Source organism: Crocuta crocuta, unplaced genomic scaffold, assembly GCF_008692635.1.
Source record: "Crocuta crocuta isolate KB4526 unplaced genomic scaffold, BGI_CrCroc_1.0 scaffold25, whole genome shotgun sequence".
Lineage (NCBI taxonomy): Eukaryota > Metazoa > Chordata > Mammalia > Carnivora > Hyaenidae > Crocuta > Crocuta crocuta.
This window is the reverse complement of record NW_027532015.1, coordinates 6,650,954-6,666,900: the sequence shown is the minus strand read 5'-3', so window position 1 is coordinate 6,666,900 and position 15,947 is coordinate 6,650,954. Positions and strand designations below refer to the sequence as shown.

General features: G+C 36.3%; 1 protein-coding gene across 1 annotated transcript; it reads right to left on the bottom strand.

The window, feature by feature from the left end:
* Window positions 1–4,586: 4,586 nt before the first annotated feature.
* FBXO30 (F-box protein 30) lies at window positions 4,587–13,272 on the bottom strand. Its single transcript, XM_077776019.1, has 2 exons — window positions 11,044–13,272; window positions 4,587–6,734 (listed from the first exon to the last, which is right to left on the bottom strand). The coding sequence occupies exons 1-2, from the start codon at window positions 13,078–13,080 to the stop codon at window positions 6,531–6,533; spliced, it is 2,241 nt and encodes a 746-aa protein (XP_077632145.1). The 5' UTR covers window positions 13,081–13,272; the 3' UTR covers window positions 4,587–6,530.
* Window positions 13,273–15,947: the final 2,675 nt, after the last annotated feature.

Sequence of the window (15,947 nt, the reverse complement as noted above, 5' to 3'; positions counted from 1 at the left end):
AATTATACAAATTGTTTCCAAAGCATGATTTTAAAAACAGACCTTTAAAAAATGTGATTGAGATGTTCCCCCAAGGAATCATAAGAAAAGGTAAAAGATGAAAGATGAACATTGACCTGGAAGCCAATTTTTCACTGTCCAAACTGTATGAAAATAATGAAATTGTAATGAATTACAACTGCATTTCTGCCGCTGTTACCAGTACTTCTGTGATGAGATTTATTAATTTCATTAGGACTTTAAACTGGAATAAATCTGTCACATTACTAATGTTGTAAGTTAATTCTAAACCAGAACTTGAGCAGTTTACAAACCTTGAGAACAAGGTACTTTTTGGCTTTGGGAATAACTGCAAATTACTCCCACCCTTTGTAACTGTGGTTGAAGTGTGCATTTCAGTGTCATTCACAATGTTGTACAATCAACACTATTTTGTTCTAGAATATTTTCATCACTAAAACAAAACCAGTACCCATTAAGCAGTCACCTCTCACCACTCCGACCCCTCCCTGCCAGCCCCTCACAATCTGATTCCTCTCAATGGATTTACCTATTCTGGATATTTCATGTAAATGGAATCACATAATTTGTGGCCTTTTGTATCTAGCTTCTTTTACTTAGCATATTTTTCAAGAAACACCATATCCTTTAGCATTAAGGAGAAACCAACCATTAATGTAAATCATGGGGAAAAAAGATACATTGGAAACTAAATGACACCTGAGGTAAGTGAATGAGTCAGTGCAATTATCTTTCAGAATGCATTCAAGTTTCTAGGACTGACTGGTGCTTAAACACTGATCAAATGAACAATACAACTTTAATATTTTATATGCAGCATTAAAATCTTAAGAATTCATTTCCACTGAATTATTAACCATTTAAAGCAATTTATTGCATATGTCAGTTTTCCTCACAAGCCTATTGGAATGTTGTAGGGAATTAATACCATTCTCTATTCAAATCCCTTTCTAATATAAGACCTAGTATTTTAAAGTTATCAATTGATATAAAAGAATTCACTTGACATAATTAAATATTCACTGGGTAATTCTATTCTTGAACAGATGTCATACTTCTATTTCTATGGTTTGATATCTTTTAGTCATATAATGTAGACAAACTTGAATGCTGATACTTGTTTTTCAATACTACAAACTTGTCAGCTGAGACTTTAAAAGAAGCTAAATGTTACTTAATCAGATCTAAACTTACTTGACCCCAACTACTAAACATGTGCTCATTGGAACAAGTTTTTAAAAACCCCGTTATACTTAATCTACGTTATTTTGATCTCCTGGTCAGAAAATTGAAGCAATAATGATAATTAACATGGAAAACAGAATTTTAATGAAAAAAATTCAGGACAGCAAAGGGCAATATCGCCTATCTTCCACTTCAATCTTTTGAGCAGTAACACCTTATTGCTACTGTTTTTATATCATCATACCACTGAAAATTAATGCAACAATTAATTTTACTCTTTAAGGGGTATGGAAAGCTGTCTACCTCTAACCTTTGCCAAAGAATGAACCAACACATACACCAACCTATGTAACTCTTTAAGGGTCTTCTCTGAGAAAAAGATACTTCTAGCAATTTATAATAGAAAATGGTAAAAATTAAACCTAATGAATTTGCTTTTACTGGAAAGGATAATTTCATAAGTTGGTCGGTCTTAAGAGTTCAACAGAAATGCAGTTTTATTACTTTCAAATACATGCAGTATTAGCACCACTAGAACTAGCTACATATTGAAGAACCATTTCCTATCACAATACTTGCATGCAAACAGATTATTAAAAGTGATCTGGGGGGGTGCCTAAAATTTCATCAGTGAAAAGAAACATTTATGTTGTCAGTTTACTTCAAAAATACTTTTCCTCACAGTAAACAATACTCAGACCAGCTTATGTCAAAAAGAGAAAAAAACTATATAAGAGATTCCTATCAATGACTTTTTTACTGTGTTTCCATGGAGTACATTCATGAGACAGCCTGCTAGCCCATTTCTTTGCAGTTATTAAATTGATAAAAAGTCACTCTCCAAATAACACATTTGAATGTCAAACATCCTGAATACAAAATGTCAGTTTTGAAATATTCTAAGGTATAAAAACGTACCTCAAGGTGTACCACCATTAATATGTCAAGATGTATTAAAATCTACATGGGCAATTTATGGAGATTATACATGCAAATAAATATACATATATAAACAAGAAGTTTATAGAATTTTATCAATCACAGATGCAAAAAATACTTGCAAAAACTCAGCAAAAAACCTAGTTTTTGCGAAGGACTTTCAGAATAACACCCATACTTCGTTTCTTTCTACTTTTTTTCCTCCTGGTACTGTCAGTATTTCTAAAACACTTATTAGGAATCAAATATTCCAGGCAACAATATTTTCCAAATGTTCCTTCTTTCTGAATAAAGTAGAAATGTCTCTTCTTTCTGAATTAGTAAAGTAAAAAAATGAACCAGGTGAGGACACGTTTCTCTGAAATATCCCCATACAATCACCAGCACCTGAACTCTGAGTATCTGTTTTTTCATCATTAGAATAGAAACCTGAAAGGACTTGTCTTTTGAACTTACTCTGATCTTTTAAAGCAAAGCAAATAATTACATAAAAAGTGACATTAAAACAAAACCATCCTCCCTGTCCCTTATTTTATTTAGAAAGAAGTTTACTAGAATTGGTCTTTACTTACACAGCTCAAAACTTGTTTGGAAATCAGATTTAGATCAAATCCTAACAAAACGCATCACTGAATTACATTAAATGCAATGGATGAGTCACTCATGACTTGATATTTTTTTAAGGAATAACTAATACTCCCTTACTTTCTAGGCCTCAAGAACCTGTTAAGTAAGACTATTTAGAGCAGCATTTAGATAACCAAACACATATCAGGAAAATTCTTTCCATCAAAGACTTTGTCCTTTGTCCAGTCTACTGAATGAGGGCCAGATGCTTTCTTCTACTGCAATTCTCACCATCCACCTCTGCGGGTCCCCATCACATCACCTTCTGATACGGTGTGTCAGGCATGAAACACATTTTTAAATGTTTGCATAACTAATCCTTCGAAAGTTTTTAAGATCAATAAATCCTATGTCTTTTTAGGCTGGGGTGCAAAATATGAAGAAATCTATTTTGCTTCTAAATGCCAAAAACTACAAATTGCTAGAGGTTAACAATACGTTATCAATATAGTAATATAAGCTGCTGTTATCTTCAAGGGATATGCAAGTTTTGTTGTTTATCTTCGAAATTACTAAGATCCTAATACCCACTGTCAATAATAGCAACTACATGGATGGGATATGTAGCACAAGGTCAAAGACCAAAACAAGATTCTATACTACCAATAACTCAGAAACTCAACCTTTAATCTCTCTTAATGATAGGGGTTGAAAGGATTCCTACAAATATTTTCGTAGGGTTTAATCCAGTATGTCTACATCTACTCTTTTTGTTTATCCTAGAAATCTAATATGTTCACATGACTCTGCAAACACTAAACAAGAATGGATGATGACTAGGCTAAACGTTAATGCTAATGAACTATAAGTTGCACTGCAATTTGTTTTGAACAGAAAAAACACAAGTGAAATACTAGTAATAACACTAGTAAAACTTACACACTAGTAAATCCTAGGTTTTTAAAAAAATGTCCAACCACCATGGTACCCAGTGTAGTTTGTTATACAGCTATAAGGTTGCCACAACATACATCATTTAGTTTAACCATTAATTAATAACAAATTACCATTATTCTTAAGTTTGGATTATACGTGTGTGTATATACTCAAACATACCCACTCCAATAGCACATCATTCAGGAGAATAGCTGGCATATCCCAGGCTCTTCCCTAAGTTCTCATACTTTAGGGTGCATCAGAATCACCTGAAGGCCTCTGATAAAGCCGACTGCTTGTTTCCTTCCTAGAGTTTCTGGTTAAGTCTACAGAGAGACCCAGGAATCTGCATTTCTAACAAATCCCCAGGTGCTTCTGGGAACCCCTACTGTGAGTCTCCAAAGGCAATTACAAAGACAGAGAGACGGAGAGAGAATGAGAAAAAGAGAAACATGCAGTTCTGGGGAAGGAGGCAGCAGATAAAATGGAATACAGTTATTTCCTTCCATCCTGACACCTGCCCTTTATCTTGCTGGTCAGAAAAAAACTAAGAAATCAACAAAGACTTCTCAAATGACAATTAACTGACACACAAACCTTTTCATGCTTAAAAGCCTAGATAGATTGTTCCCATTATAAAGTTTAGAAAAACAATACTGCCAGAAACTCTTCAGCCTTTTAATACCCCTAGATGGGACTACTTTCAAGAAGACACTGAAAAGGCACAAAAGTCAATTAATTGAGTTTTCCATATTAAAAACAACAATAATGATCACCAGTAAATCACTGGTGAGCAATCATAATTAACAAACTTTTACAACATGCAGAAAATGTACACTTATTAGAAACACTGTGTTTGGAATTTCTCAAACAAGTATTTGAGAAATTCAAATTTTATTTCAAAGAAAGTTTTTCTTTTTAAGTTACTGAGCCACATAAAGGGAAAATATTAATTTTATTAGAATTTGAACAAATGTTGCACAAAGAAAACATTTTAACAAAATCACATGGTGGCATAACAAACAAAAAAGAAAACAGCTAAAGATGTGTAAAAGAAATATAAGGTGGAAAACTGTTAAACATCTCACGATCCAGTGTGGAAACAAAAAGTCTGAACTTAGAAACCAAACAAGCACAACCATAAAACAGAAAGTTAATGTTTGTGCTATCCTAACCAGACACATTCTTCAGCAAAACTTTAAAAGGCAGAGTTATATTTTACAGTATTTGATATCTTATTTCTGACCTTTTTCACAGAAATAGTGTAGAATTCAATCTCATAGTTGAAAGTTTAAACACAGAGAAATAGTTATTCTCCTAATTAAAATGACAGGTGAGGCAAAACAACTGATTAGTCTTTAATGCTATATTTTTAACTGTAATAAAGATGTGACCCATCCAGAAGAAGTCTTTAGTAGTTCAGAGTTCCTTTCTAATGCCCAAGGAACACCTCTGCCCAGCCTGGCTGCCATGTATGGTAATCAAGACCCGGGTCACAATAGAGCATTCTCAGGGACAAATGTAAGAAAAGAGGACACAACAGAAGTTTGATGTTATAGCAAAATAACCTGTCACCACTTCAGGCTACTAAATGCCAGAAGTTACTTAAAACAAATTACTTAAGTATATGTCCCCATCTCTGAAATTTAATTCTAAATACGGACACCGTATATTCATTTTTTAAAACTGGTTAATTAACATCAGGTTAATTATAGTGTATATCAAATTGAAAACTACAATAAAATACCTCACCAGTAAGACTTTGAGTATTTTTCTGTTATGCCCTGATCTTTACACAAAGATGCAATTCTTACTATTTTGGTAGAGAAGTCTATGGGAAATAAACTTGGAAATGTTTTCAAGAGATTGTCAACCAAGACAGGTTTCTCTATTTCAAGATTGTCATCTTACAAAGACACCAAATTTCACATTGTTAAACGTCTTAAAGCAACAGTTGTGATTTTTATAAACATAAAAAGGCAAAATCTTATATGCTTAGGAAAGAAAGTTAAGCCCTTTGCATTCTGAGTATTTGAAATTTATTCAAACAATGTGCCCAATCCGAACTTTAAATGAGGTATATTTTCTTCTCTCCAAATATCAGAAACCTAGCAAATACAGACTATGATGAACAGTTTCCAATTAAAATAAGTTCAGAGGCTTTTTGTTTTCACTTTAACCTGTCATAAAAAACATTGCCATGAGTCTTTGGATGTGATGTCCAACAAAAACAAAAGTTGCAAATGGTCACTCTCTGTATGAGAGTTGCAAATATAGAAGGTGAAAATATTTTTGCATCTTTTTAAAACATGATAAATGCATTACCAAACATCAGTCATGATTTTAAATATTACATAAATATATATTAAAGATCATCTATGTATCAACAATTGTGTAAGGGGAGCACTAAAAAATAAAAATTTTATAATGATCTTATGGCAGTCCTTAAGCAACTGAATGTTTTTATCTGAAAAACGTATGCTGAAAAAAATCTGATTCAAAGTTTTGCTTTTTGAATGCATGGGTTATAACCCACAGAAAACATGAGGAATAAATTGTTTGGTCAGGATCTCGTTAGTTTAAGAAACAAAAAATTTAAAAACCAAGATATGCACACCATTAAAAATACTAATTCTGAAAATTATGTAGCTAAAAATTAAATCACCCTGTCCAGCAAGTTCCAAAAATTTCACACATTTCAAACATTAAGGCAACTTTTTTCCAACTAAACAGTACTTTATAAAAATATATGTCACTTCAAAACATTATATACATAGTGGCAATAAATTTAGCTAGTTGTAATCTTTAATACATTGATAAAGTGTCACATATGACAAATTATACTAGGTGCTTGCATGTATGTGCAAGTGGAGTTACACTTTCTAAAGTACAGGTTTTAAAACAGAGCGAAGTGAGCGTCCTTCTTTAGTGAGTTCTCGGGTCACACACATACACGGCAGTGGGATGGCTTCCTCCCGTTTCTCCACAACGTTGTAAGTGCATTTCTTCAAGTGGTCAGCCATGCTTAGGATGTCAGCAAACTTCCATTCATTAACAGAACAAAATGCAGTACTGAATCGCCATACCTAAAAGAAAAGTCTACTTCAGATTTAAACAAGTCAATTTACAAGAATCAAAACACACTTCTTGCTCCAACTGCAGACATTTGTACTGTTAGAGAAATAGTCAATACAATGTTTCCAGCAATTAGCTATAAAACTGTAAATGAATAAATCCATTTGGAGGCAAATCTGTTTACCAAATACCTATAAATCACTTCTATGACACCATCATCTCAATAAATGCAGTAACCAAAAATAAATAAATAAATAAATAACTCAACATTGAAAGCTACATCCAACTTGACTTATTAAGCCAATTTTTAAAAAAATCATAATCTTGTAAATTCAGAGCTACTTCCTAAAATAATATATTGCACACTCTTTCATCCTGCCCAACTGGCCATACAGAACTATTCAGAGTCTGGAGATATTGACAACACATGTGTTTTCTCCCCCCTAAGTTTTTCTCCCATTCCTATTATACTATATGGAGTATGCCAAAAAATACACTATTTCTAAGTACTAAAGGTACTTAATAATATTCATGAATACAGGCACTTCAATTTATTCAAAATGTTTCTGAAAATGTACATTAAAAAGCTTTTGTAAAATGGATCACATTTTATTCCAGATCATTGTAAAATGCATTTCTAGGCAAAATATTCACTTGCTATCCCTACTCATGTGTCTGTTGGTAAAAATATGGGCTACTTTCCGTTTTGCTCTCTCAGCAGCTCCAAGCCCTGAAACAATGTTACCTTACTGGTCCAGCAATGACAGTAGTGACTCTTTCTCATCTTTACAGTTTTAAATATAGAGCTACGTGAACACAGGTAGCAAGCACGAATGGAGGACAGACTCAGGGAACAAGCATAAATGGCACAGATCAGGCCCTGGCATTCTAGCTAAGCTCATCAACTCTAGAAAGCAGCAGATTTCGGAAAAGCCCTCAGCACTCATTAGAGCGTCTCAGATAAGGAGGGCAATGTCTTCCAGGGTGGCCAGATGCCTTCAAATTCTATGGGAAAACTTACATTTTTCAGCTGGAATAGAAATCACCACTGTTCAGCACAAAGGGTACTTACTTCCTATACTGCTTGGGGTTATACCAATTATGCCTCCTGCATGGAGTTATTTCCTACGAGTCCTAGAGAGTAGCTAACAACAGACATTACAGATGTCACTAGCATCCCTTACAATCCCCTATACCTATAAAACTACAGGAAGAATTAGTAGTTTGGTTAAACTTTAGCAGAACAAATTCATGGAAGATTCAATGGTGGCAGATGGCTTCCCTACTTCCACACGATTAAGTCTGGTGAAACAAAGTCAGGAAAAAATGGATGATTCCCACCTCCTGGTGACAAGGTTTCTTAGTCATGGGCCAATTTTTCTCTCAAAAGTATTCCTTAAGTACGTTAGTGCCTGCTATATGGCAATGCTGTGTTAGGCGGTAGATATTTTGGTTCCCAGAGAGTCTCACTTCTCAAGGAACTTACAGTGTTATGAAAGAAACTGACAATGCATTCATGAATTACAGAAGACCAGAGAGTGCTCCAGTAGGGCAAACACACTAGGGGAATATAGTGGGGTGCCACAGGAACACAAAGCGGTGCACCTCCCTGAAGGCTTTGGTGGGGGCTGGGGATTCCAGAAGGCTTTCTTGAGGAAGATCTGCATAGTAAGCAGGAAATACAGTGGGATGAAGAAAGCAAACTCCAGAGAAAGGTTCCCTAGGTCTGAATCCATCAATTAGTTGGACAAGTTACTTAACTTCTCTAAACTTCAGTTTCTTCATCCATAAAATAAGGACAGTAGATTAAATAAGTTAACAGAAGTAAAATGCTTACTAGCAAATTGTCAGGCATATTGCAAATGTTCAAATGTAAGTACTGTGTTAGGGACAACATATTCAAAGGTCGTAAGGCAAAAAGGCAAGACAGAAAACATCAGGAAACTGTAAGTAAATCAACATAGCTGGAATATAAAATAACAAGAGGTATTGAAGATGTTAAGATTTATAATATAAATCTTAGAATTTAAGACTGTAAAAAAGTCCTAAATGTTTCATTAAGGAATCTTTCTCTATCTTGGAACAATGAACAAACATTGAAGTTTTTAAGGGGCACCTGGTTAAGCATCCAGGTTCAGCTCAGGTCATAATCTCATGGTTCGTGAGTTTGAGCCCCACGCTGGGCTCTGTGCTGACAGCTCAGAGCCTGAAGCCTGCTTCGGGTTCTGTGTCTCCCTCTCAATCTGTCTCCCCCCACATCCTGCTCATGCTCTGTCTCTGTCTCAAAAATTAATAAACATTTGAAAAATATATATATTCCTGGGGCGTCTGGGTGGCTCAGGTGATTGAGCATCCAACTTTAGCTCAGGTCATGACCTTGACATTTTTGCATTCAATCCCCACACTGGACTTGCTGCTGTCACCCTGTCAGTGCAGAGCCCAATTCAGATCCTCTGTCTCCCGCTCTCTCTGCCCTTCCGCCACTCATGCTCTCTCTCAAAAAATGAAACATTAAAAACTATTCTTTAAAACAAGAAACATATTTCCCACTCTAGTCCTTACGGAGAGAATATGCTGGAAAGGGACCCAATTAGGAACAGAAACCCACTTAGGCTACTGTGGTAAGCAAGAGAGAGCTAAAGGTAACAGAGCTAAGGAAAAGGCAGTGGAAACTGTAAAACAAATCTGAGAGGTATGAAGAAGGGAGACTCAGGACTTTGTCATTACCTAGATACGGAAATAAAACAAGTCAACCCTACCTCCCAAATTCCTAGGTTAGGCAATGTGGTAGATGATAAGGCCACCTGCTGAGATTAAGAGGGATAAAGACGGAGAGTAGGTTGGACATGCTGAGTTTGATGGATCTATGAGATAATCAAGTGGAAATGTCCAGGAGATGCATGTATGCTCTGGAGTTCAGAAGAAAGTAGCCAGGATACAGATGTGTAAGGAATCTGTGTAAGTGATGGCAATTTAAACTCCAAAAGTAGATGAGATTTTCTGCAGGAATAGAATTCCCAGAAAATATTTCACCTCAGAGGTCAATACTAATGGGCAAGGACAAAAAGAGACCACGCACAGAGTATCCCATCCTAAATGGAAGAAAGATACCAACTATGAGGTACACGATAAATACAAAATCTTCTGCCACCAGAATTCCCATTTGGGGAAAAAAAATGATAAAATAGTGTTTATCATCTGTTGGTCAAAGCTTCAGGAGAACACAAAAGATGCAGAATTCTGAAAAATGGGAGCGAATGAATAAAAGTCAGAGAAAACCTAAGGGTGATAAGAACACAGTAGCTAGAAATTTGAAACCTGTGCAACCTAGGTGAATTTTTTTCCATTTTATAAAATACAAAATGTCATATTATAAATGTTCTAAAATGAAAATCTGCAATAAAAGATACTTGTAATGCCTTCTAGTTTCTCTTAGATGATGTCTCAGAAAGTGGGCAAAAGTAGGGTCACCTGGCTGGCTCAGTCTGTGGAGTGACTCTTGATATTAACATTGGGAGTTTGAGCCCCATGATGGGTGTAAAAATTTCTTAAAAAAATAAATTAAAAAATTTTCAAGATAAAAAAGAAGGTGGACAAAAGTAGACTTTTCACAAGAGGAAATGGTAGAGCCAGGATTTGTTCCCAGGTCGGCCCCAATCCCCAGCACAAGCCTCCTGTATGCAACCCTCTCTTGTCAGTCCTACACCCAGAGCCCCCACCTCCAGGATCAAGTCTGACCCCCTACTCTTACCTCTTGACTTCAACCTAACACATTACCACACGTATCCATGTATGCTCTCTAGCCCCCCAAATACTCCACCGGTCACTGACTAATGGTAGCACTTAACTTTTTTTTTTTTAATCTCCATTTAATTTCTACCTGAAATAACCAAATTCCAAGAAAGAACTTGCTAGGAATGGAGAGAAACTGCCAAGTGTAAGCAGTGAAAACCCTTGTCCTGCTTCCTCCATTGTCCTATGGTGAAAATGTTTCAGACGGAACTCAACACAGAAGGTGGTTAACATGGACTCAAAAGGAGTTGTTACAGAAAAATTAAGTACACAACTGCTCAAATGAGAAAACAGAAGTGGCCTCTGCTACATTAGAATCTGATAGTAGGATGTCTGCAGTAAATATGTGATTATAACAAATAATTCTAACCTAGTCTTCCACTAACTATCATTATTTTTAAAAAGTCTGTCATATTGAAGTATAAGGATGGTCAATTTTTCAACAAGATCTTAAATTTATTAATTCTGCAACATTAAGTGTCTACCATATGTCAATTGAGGAAATGATACAGTGGAGATTAAACTCACCTTTTCTTTTATTTGCCATGATGAATTTCCTTCTGGATACTTCTTTTTCCCCCATTGCAGTATGACCATTCCACGAGACTGAAGCAGGCTGCCACACACATCCCTCATTAACTTGGATACACATGAGAGCTGGCATAAACTGAAGCCATCAAGAAAGCCTGCAATATGTTGTAGGACCTCAAAAGGAAGACTACTTAGATGGTCACTATGTAATCCCAACACACAGTTTCTAGCAGGCTCCACTAATACTGTAGATACACAAGGCTGAACTCCAAATGACCTCAGATGGCGGTCATGTATAATCTTTGCTCCTTGTGTTGACGGACAAAATCTACGCTGAGAGTAGGTACAACCATAATATGCTAAAGGACACCTCTGTTCCATCCAGCCATTGAGTCCAGCATGAATGTCACCATGCACGTTCTTAAAATGTGAAGAAAATTCTTTTCTTCTAAATAACTGTCCACAAACAAACGTAAACATTGAACGCTGCTTGGGTTGGTACCTAGCGACACATTCCAATACTAAATCCAGCCCAAGTGTCTGAAAAGGACTTGGATTTGAAAGCTGTGGATTGGCATGATCACAAGCTGAAGCTGAAGCTATCTCCCCAACCATTGTATTTGTAGCTAATATTGCAGATGGAAGTGAAAAAGTCTGGGTCCCAAAATCCACGTGATAAACATCAACCATGCGACTATCAGATATACCCCTCCCACCTGGAGAATCTCCCAGACAAAACAGTAATGCTGCTGTGATTAGGTCTATTCCTTGGAGGCCCATTGGATCTTCTGCAACTTCCAAATCTGATGTATCTACTGCTTTATCTTCTTTTGGTTTAGACCAATATGAATTAGAAAGAAATTTGAATGGAGGAGGATGACTGAAAGATAAGACATCCACATTGCTCAAGTCCCCTACGTCTACTTTTCTCCAACACAATTCTTCATCCTCACCATCTGGCATGAGGATATGCTGAACTGTACCATTAGGCAAAGCACTGGATGGTATGACTTCCCTAAGTTGTGCTGCTACTGAAAGTGAACTGGAAGGATCTGAGGTGCCATCTGATGCTATACATTCTCCATTTGTTAAGTTACTTTGTTTTGAATCACCATGTAATTTCTGATTTCTGTCTATGGCCTGCGTACATATATTTTCCAAAGAAAAGCCATTACAAAGAGCAGAAGTGCCGTAAGAACTGGCATCGGAGTCACACAGTAAGTCACTTGAACCATTCTGTTCAGACTGGACACTCAGACCTGTGTCACTGTGGTCAATTCCACCCACTGCTCCTATCTCATCCTCGAAAAGATGGTCCTGGTCTTTCAAGTGTCTATTCTGCAAGCTTGCTCTGGCATTTTGCTCTTCGTTCATTTCATCTGGGGAAGCGCAAAGACTTGTACTTAACATGCCAATGTCTCTGGTGGCGGTATTCAGGATATCTAAGGCAGCAGCCAAACTTCTGGTTGTTTCTACAGTAGCTTGGTAAAGTGCACCATACGATTCTTCATCAACAGATACCAAGCCATTAGTATGTGGTACTTCTGGGACACTTGGTTTAACTGAGATTTGTTCTCTAGGTTCTGCCACTTTATCAGTTGCCTTTGACATCATGGTGGCTACTTTGAGAGATTCTAAGAGCATCCTTTGGTCTTGAAGGGCCAAGGCCATATCTAATTGTGCCACTTCATCGACATCTCTGCTTAGATTTTCATACGATTTCCGATCTGCATAACTAACTGGCCATCGGTTCCACTCCATAGTACAGCACACCACACTTGCAGGACACATTTCTAGATGTTCAGCAACTTTATTTCGAGCCATTGTAAACGGACATCCGAAATCACTATTTAAGCAAGGCACTCGTTCAAATGGACATAAAAGTCGATGCTCATCAGCTTTACAAGAATGGAAAACTGCTCCACAAACCAATGGACAACCAATTAGGTCACAGGAAATCCCGGGCTCTGGTCTGGTCATACACCGTCTACTGACACAATTCACACAGTGTGAATGCTGCAGCTCCTCCTCCATACTGGCAAGTCCAGCTCTAGTTGTTGAGATGGAAAAAGATAAGAAGTTAGACAAAATGTGGTCAATTTTTAAAAACTGCTGAATAACATAAATCAAATCATAAAGGTGTACTGACTTATTGTAGGATGAAATATATAAACACACTTAAGTTTATTTTACGTATAATCAGTCCATCTTGAAACAATTTAAGCACTTCAAATAACAAATGCAGTTCATTTTCATGTATCATATGCCTAAAAGGCCAAATGTTTCCAAATATAATACTTGAATTCTAGTATACTGTGTAGTACATAAAATGATGCCAAAAAACAAATTAATGCATATCTAACATAGATTTCCAAGAATGCTTTAGCTTTTATTTTTTTGAAACTGATTCTGAAGCACCCATACTGCAGAAACCTCATCATAGTCCTAGAAGGGAATGACCTGAATATCATGAATATACTTATCTAAAAGTATTAGAAGGTTTCCTTTTATTCTCTCTAAATATATGAATTCATTTAGGATTTAATCCATTGATCACTCCTTCTATATATCACCACAGTGAGCCTTATTTAGTACAGGGAATTTACCCAGAAAATGTAAGTTCCATTTCCAGTTTGTGGTTATGGGCAAATCACTTACTTCTGAGGGTCACAGTTTCCATTCATTTATTAAACATCTGTTTACTGTTTAACTACTCTGTACCAGGCACTGTGTTCGGGGTGGCAATATAAAGATTATTAGTAAGACATGGTGCCCCCTTCCCAAGGAACTACTTATAGCAGGTCTGAGACACAACAGTAAAAATCATTATTTTGTGATCAATTATTATGTGATCAATTTGACAGAAGTAGAATGGTTAACACAGAGAAGATAATTATCAGCATGGTAGGGACTAGAGAAGAATTCACAGTAGTCTTGAACGATGGGAAATCTGAAGCATAGAAGGGGAGAGCTGGAAAGGTAGGGAAGTATTCAATACTGAAGTAACAATATATGTAAATGCAGAAAAGCAAGAACTGGCAAACATGTTCAGGGAATCTCAAGTTTCTTCGTATTGCTGGATCACAAGGTGAAATGCTACATAGCTGGGGGAGATGAAGCGGGATGCTAGAAATAAAGCAAATCATTAGGACTGTGCTTATGCTACTCTCAGGAGGTTGGACTTCGAGTAATAGGAAGTCACTGAGGATCTGAGCAAAGTAATAGTACCTATAAAATATTAGGAGGGGTTTGCAGATACCTAATGGTCTTTCCCGCTTTTATCAAGAAAAATTTTATACAAAAATAAGAGAAAACATCAGCAAAATATACTGATTTAATTATAATTACTGACACTACTCCCTGTATTTCTTTTCTGTAATCTTCAACGTCTTTATTGGCTTGTTCCTATGAGCAGTAAAAACTTGCAGAATGATTTCATTTTAAAAAATCTAAATAATAAAACATTATCCCCCTTTTACTACCTTTCTTTTTTCCTAGTCAAGCTTCAGAAGGAAAAAGAAAAGAGAAAAAAAAGAAAACCAAACCTTCAAACCTCCCGTGTACTCTTCAGCCCTCTAATCAGGCTTTATTTTTACCACCAGTCATTAAAACTGCTCTGAGATCCTCAATGCCAAATCCAAAGAGCATTTTTTTCCAGACATCCTCTTCCTTGGCCATTTCCTTTATTATGATGATTACTCCCTCCATTTTTGAACTATTTGTCTTTCCTTTAGTTTTCAAGATGTCACATTTCCCCGGTTCTGCCCCCCACCACCACCCCCATCTCCAGTTATTCCTTAACCTTTTCTTCTTCTTTTTTTTTTTTAATGTTTTATTTATTTCTGAGAGAGAGAGACTGTGTGAGCAGGGGAGAGTCAGAGAGAGAGGGAGATACAGAATCTGAAGCAGGCTCCAGGCTCTGAGCTGTCAGCACAGAGCCCGACGTGGGGCTCGAACCCACGAACCGTGAGATCATGACCTGAGCCAAAATCGGACGCTCAACCGACTGAGCCACCCAGGCGCCCCTCCTTAATCTTTTCTTCTAAAATATTTCTCTTCTTCAGGGATCATTTCTTGCTCATTCTATACATTCCCCCTGGGTGCTCTCAATTTCTCAAAAGCTTCAATTGCCACCTATATGCTGAAAACTAATCTATACTTCTTGCCCAGATCCCTCTTCCAAACTCTACACCCAACTGCTTATTCTACATTTCTACTTCTATATGGCATGGGCAACTCATCACATTACGCAAATTAAATTGCAGTGTAATAGTTATAATTTTCTAGGTAAGAAATTGATTCTTAGCCTATTTTCTTCACTTCAGTGCATAAAAGATTACTAGCTCTCTGACATGTTTTTCCATAAATTTTATCTGGGTTCAAGGTGGCTAATGTAAACTAATTACTCCCAACTTTGCTATCTGTTTTTCTCCAGTCCAGGGTTGATTTCTGTCAAACAGTAACAAAAGTCTACCTAATACTGATAGAGCTTTTGTGGATTAAGGAGAAAATTCTGAGTTGCTATTATGCCACTTACTGATGTCTGGAGGGAAAAAAAACCAAAGCACACATTTAACAAGAAAACTATATTTTTAAATTGTATTTAAAAAAACAATTATGAATTAAATATTCCTGAATGTTTATCCCCATAAATTGTACAGGTTAAGACAGAACCTATATGGTAAACACACACATGCTAACAGAGTCATAATAGAAGAAATGACAGACTAATTACAACAAACATTTGTAAATTAAGCAGCGGTTCAAAGAGAAACGTTAGTAAGAATTAAGACAAATTTTATTGAGTGATTAGATTGTGAAAACAGCTGTAGCTTTCTTATTTTGCAACAAGACTGAGTTCATCTCACATGCTGAGGGTTATAAGCTGGACTGTTACTAAG

What these genes read in the sequence shown, in the direction of transcription:
- FBXO30 (XM_077776019.1), bottom strand. Translation starts at nt 13,080, where the DNA reads ATGGAGGAGGAGCTGCAGCATTCACACTGTGTGAATTGTGTCAGTAGA. An exon ending in CATGGCAAATAAAAGAAAAG is followed by an intron (nt 6,735 to 11,043) that starts GTGAGTTTAATC and finishes CTTTTCTTTTAG; the next exon opens with GTATGGCGATTCAGTACTGC.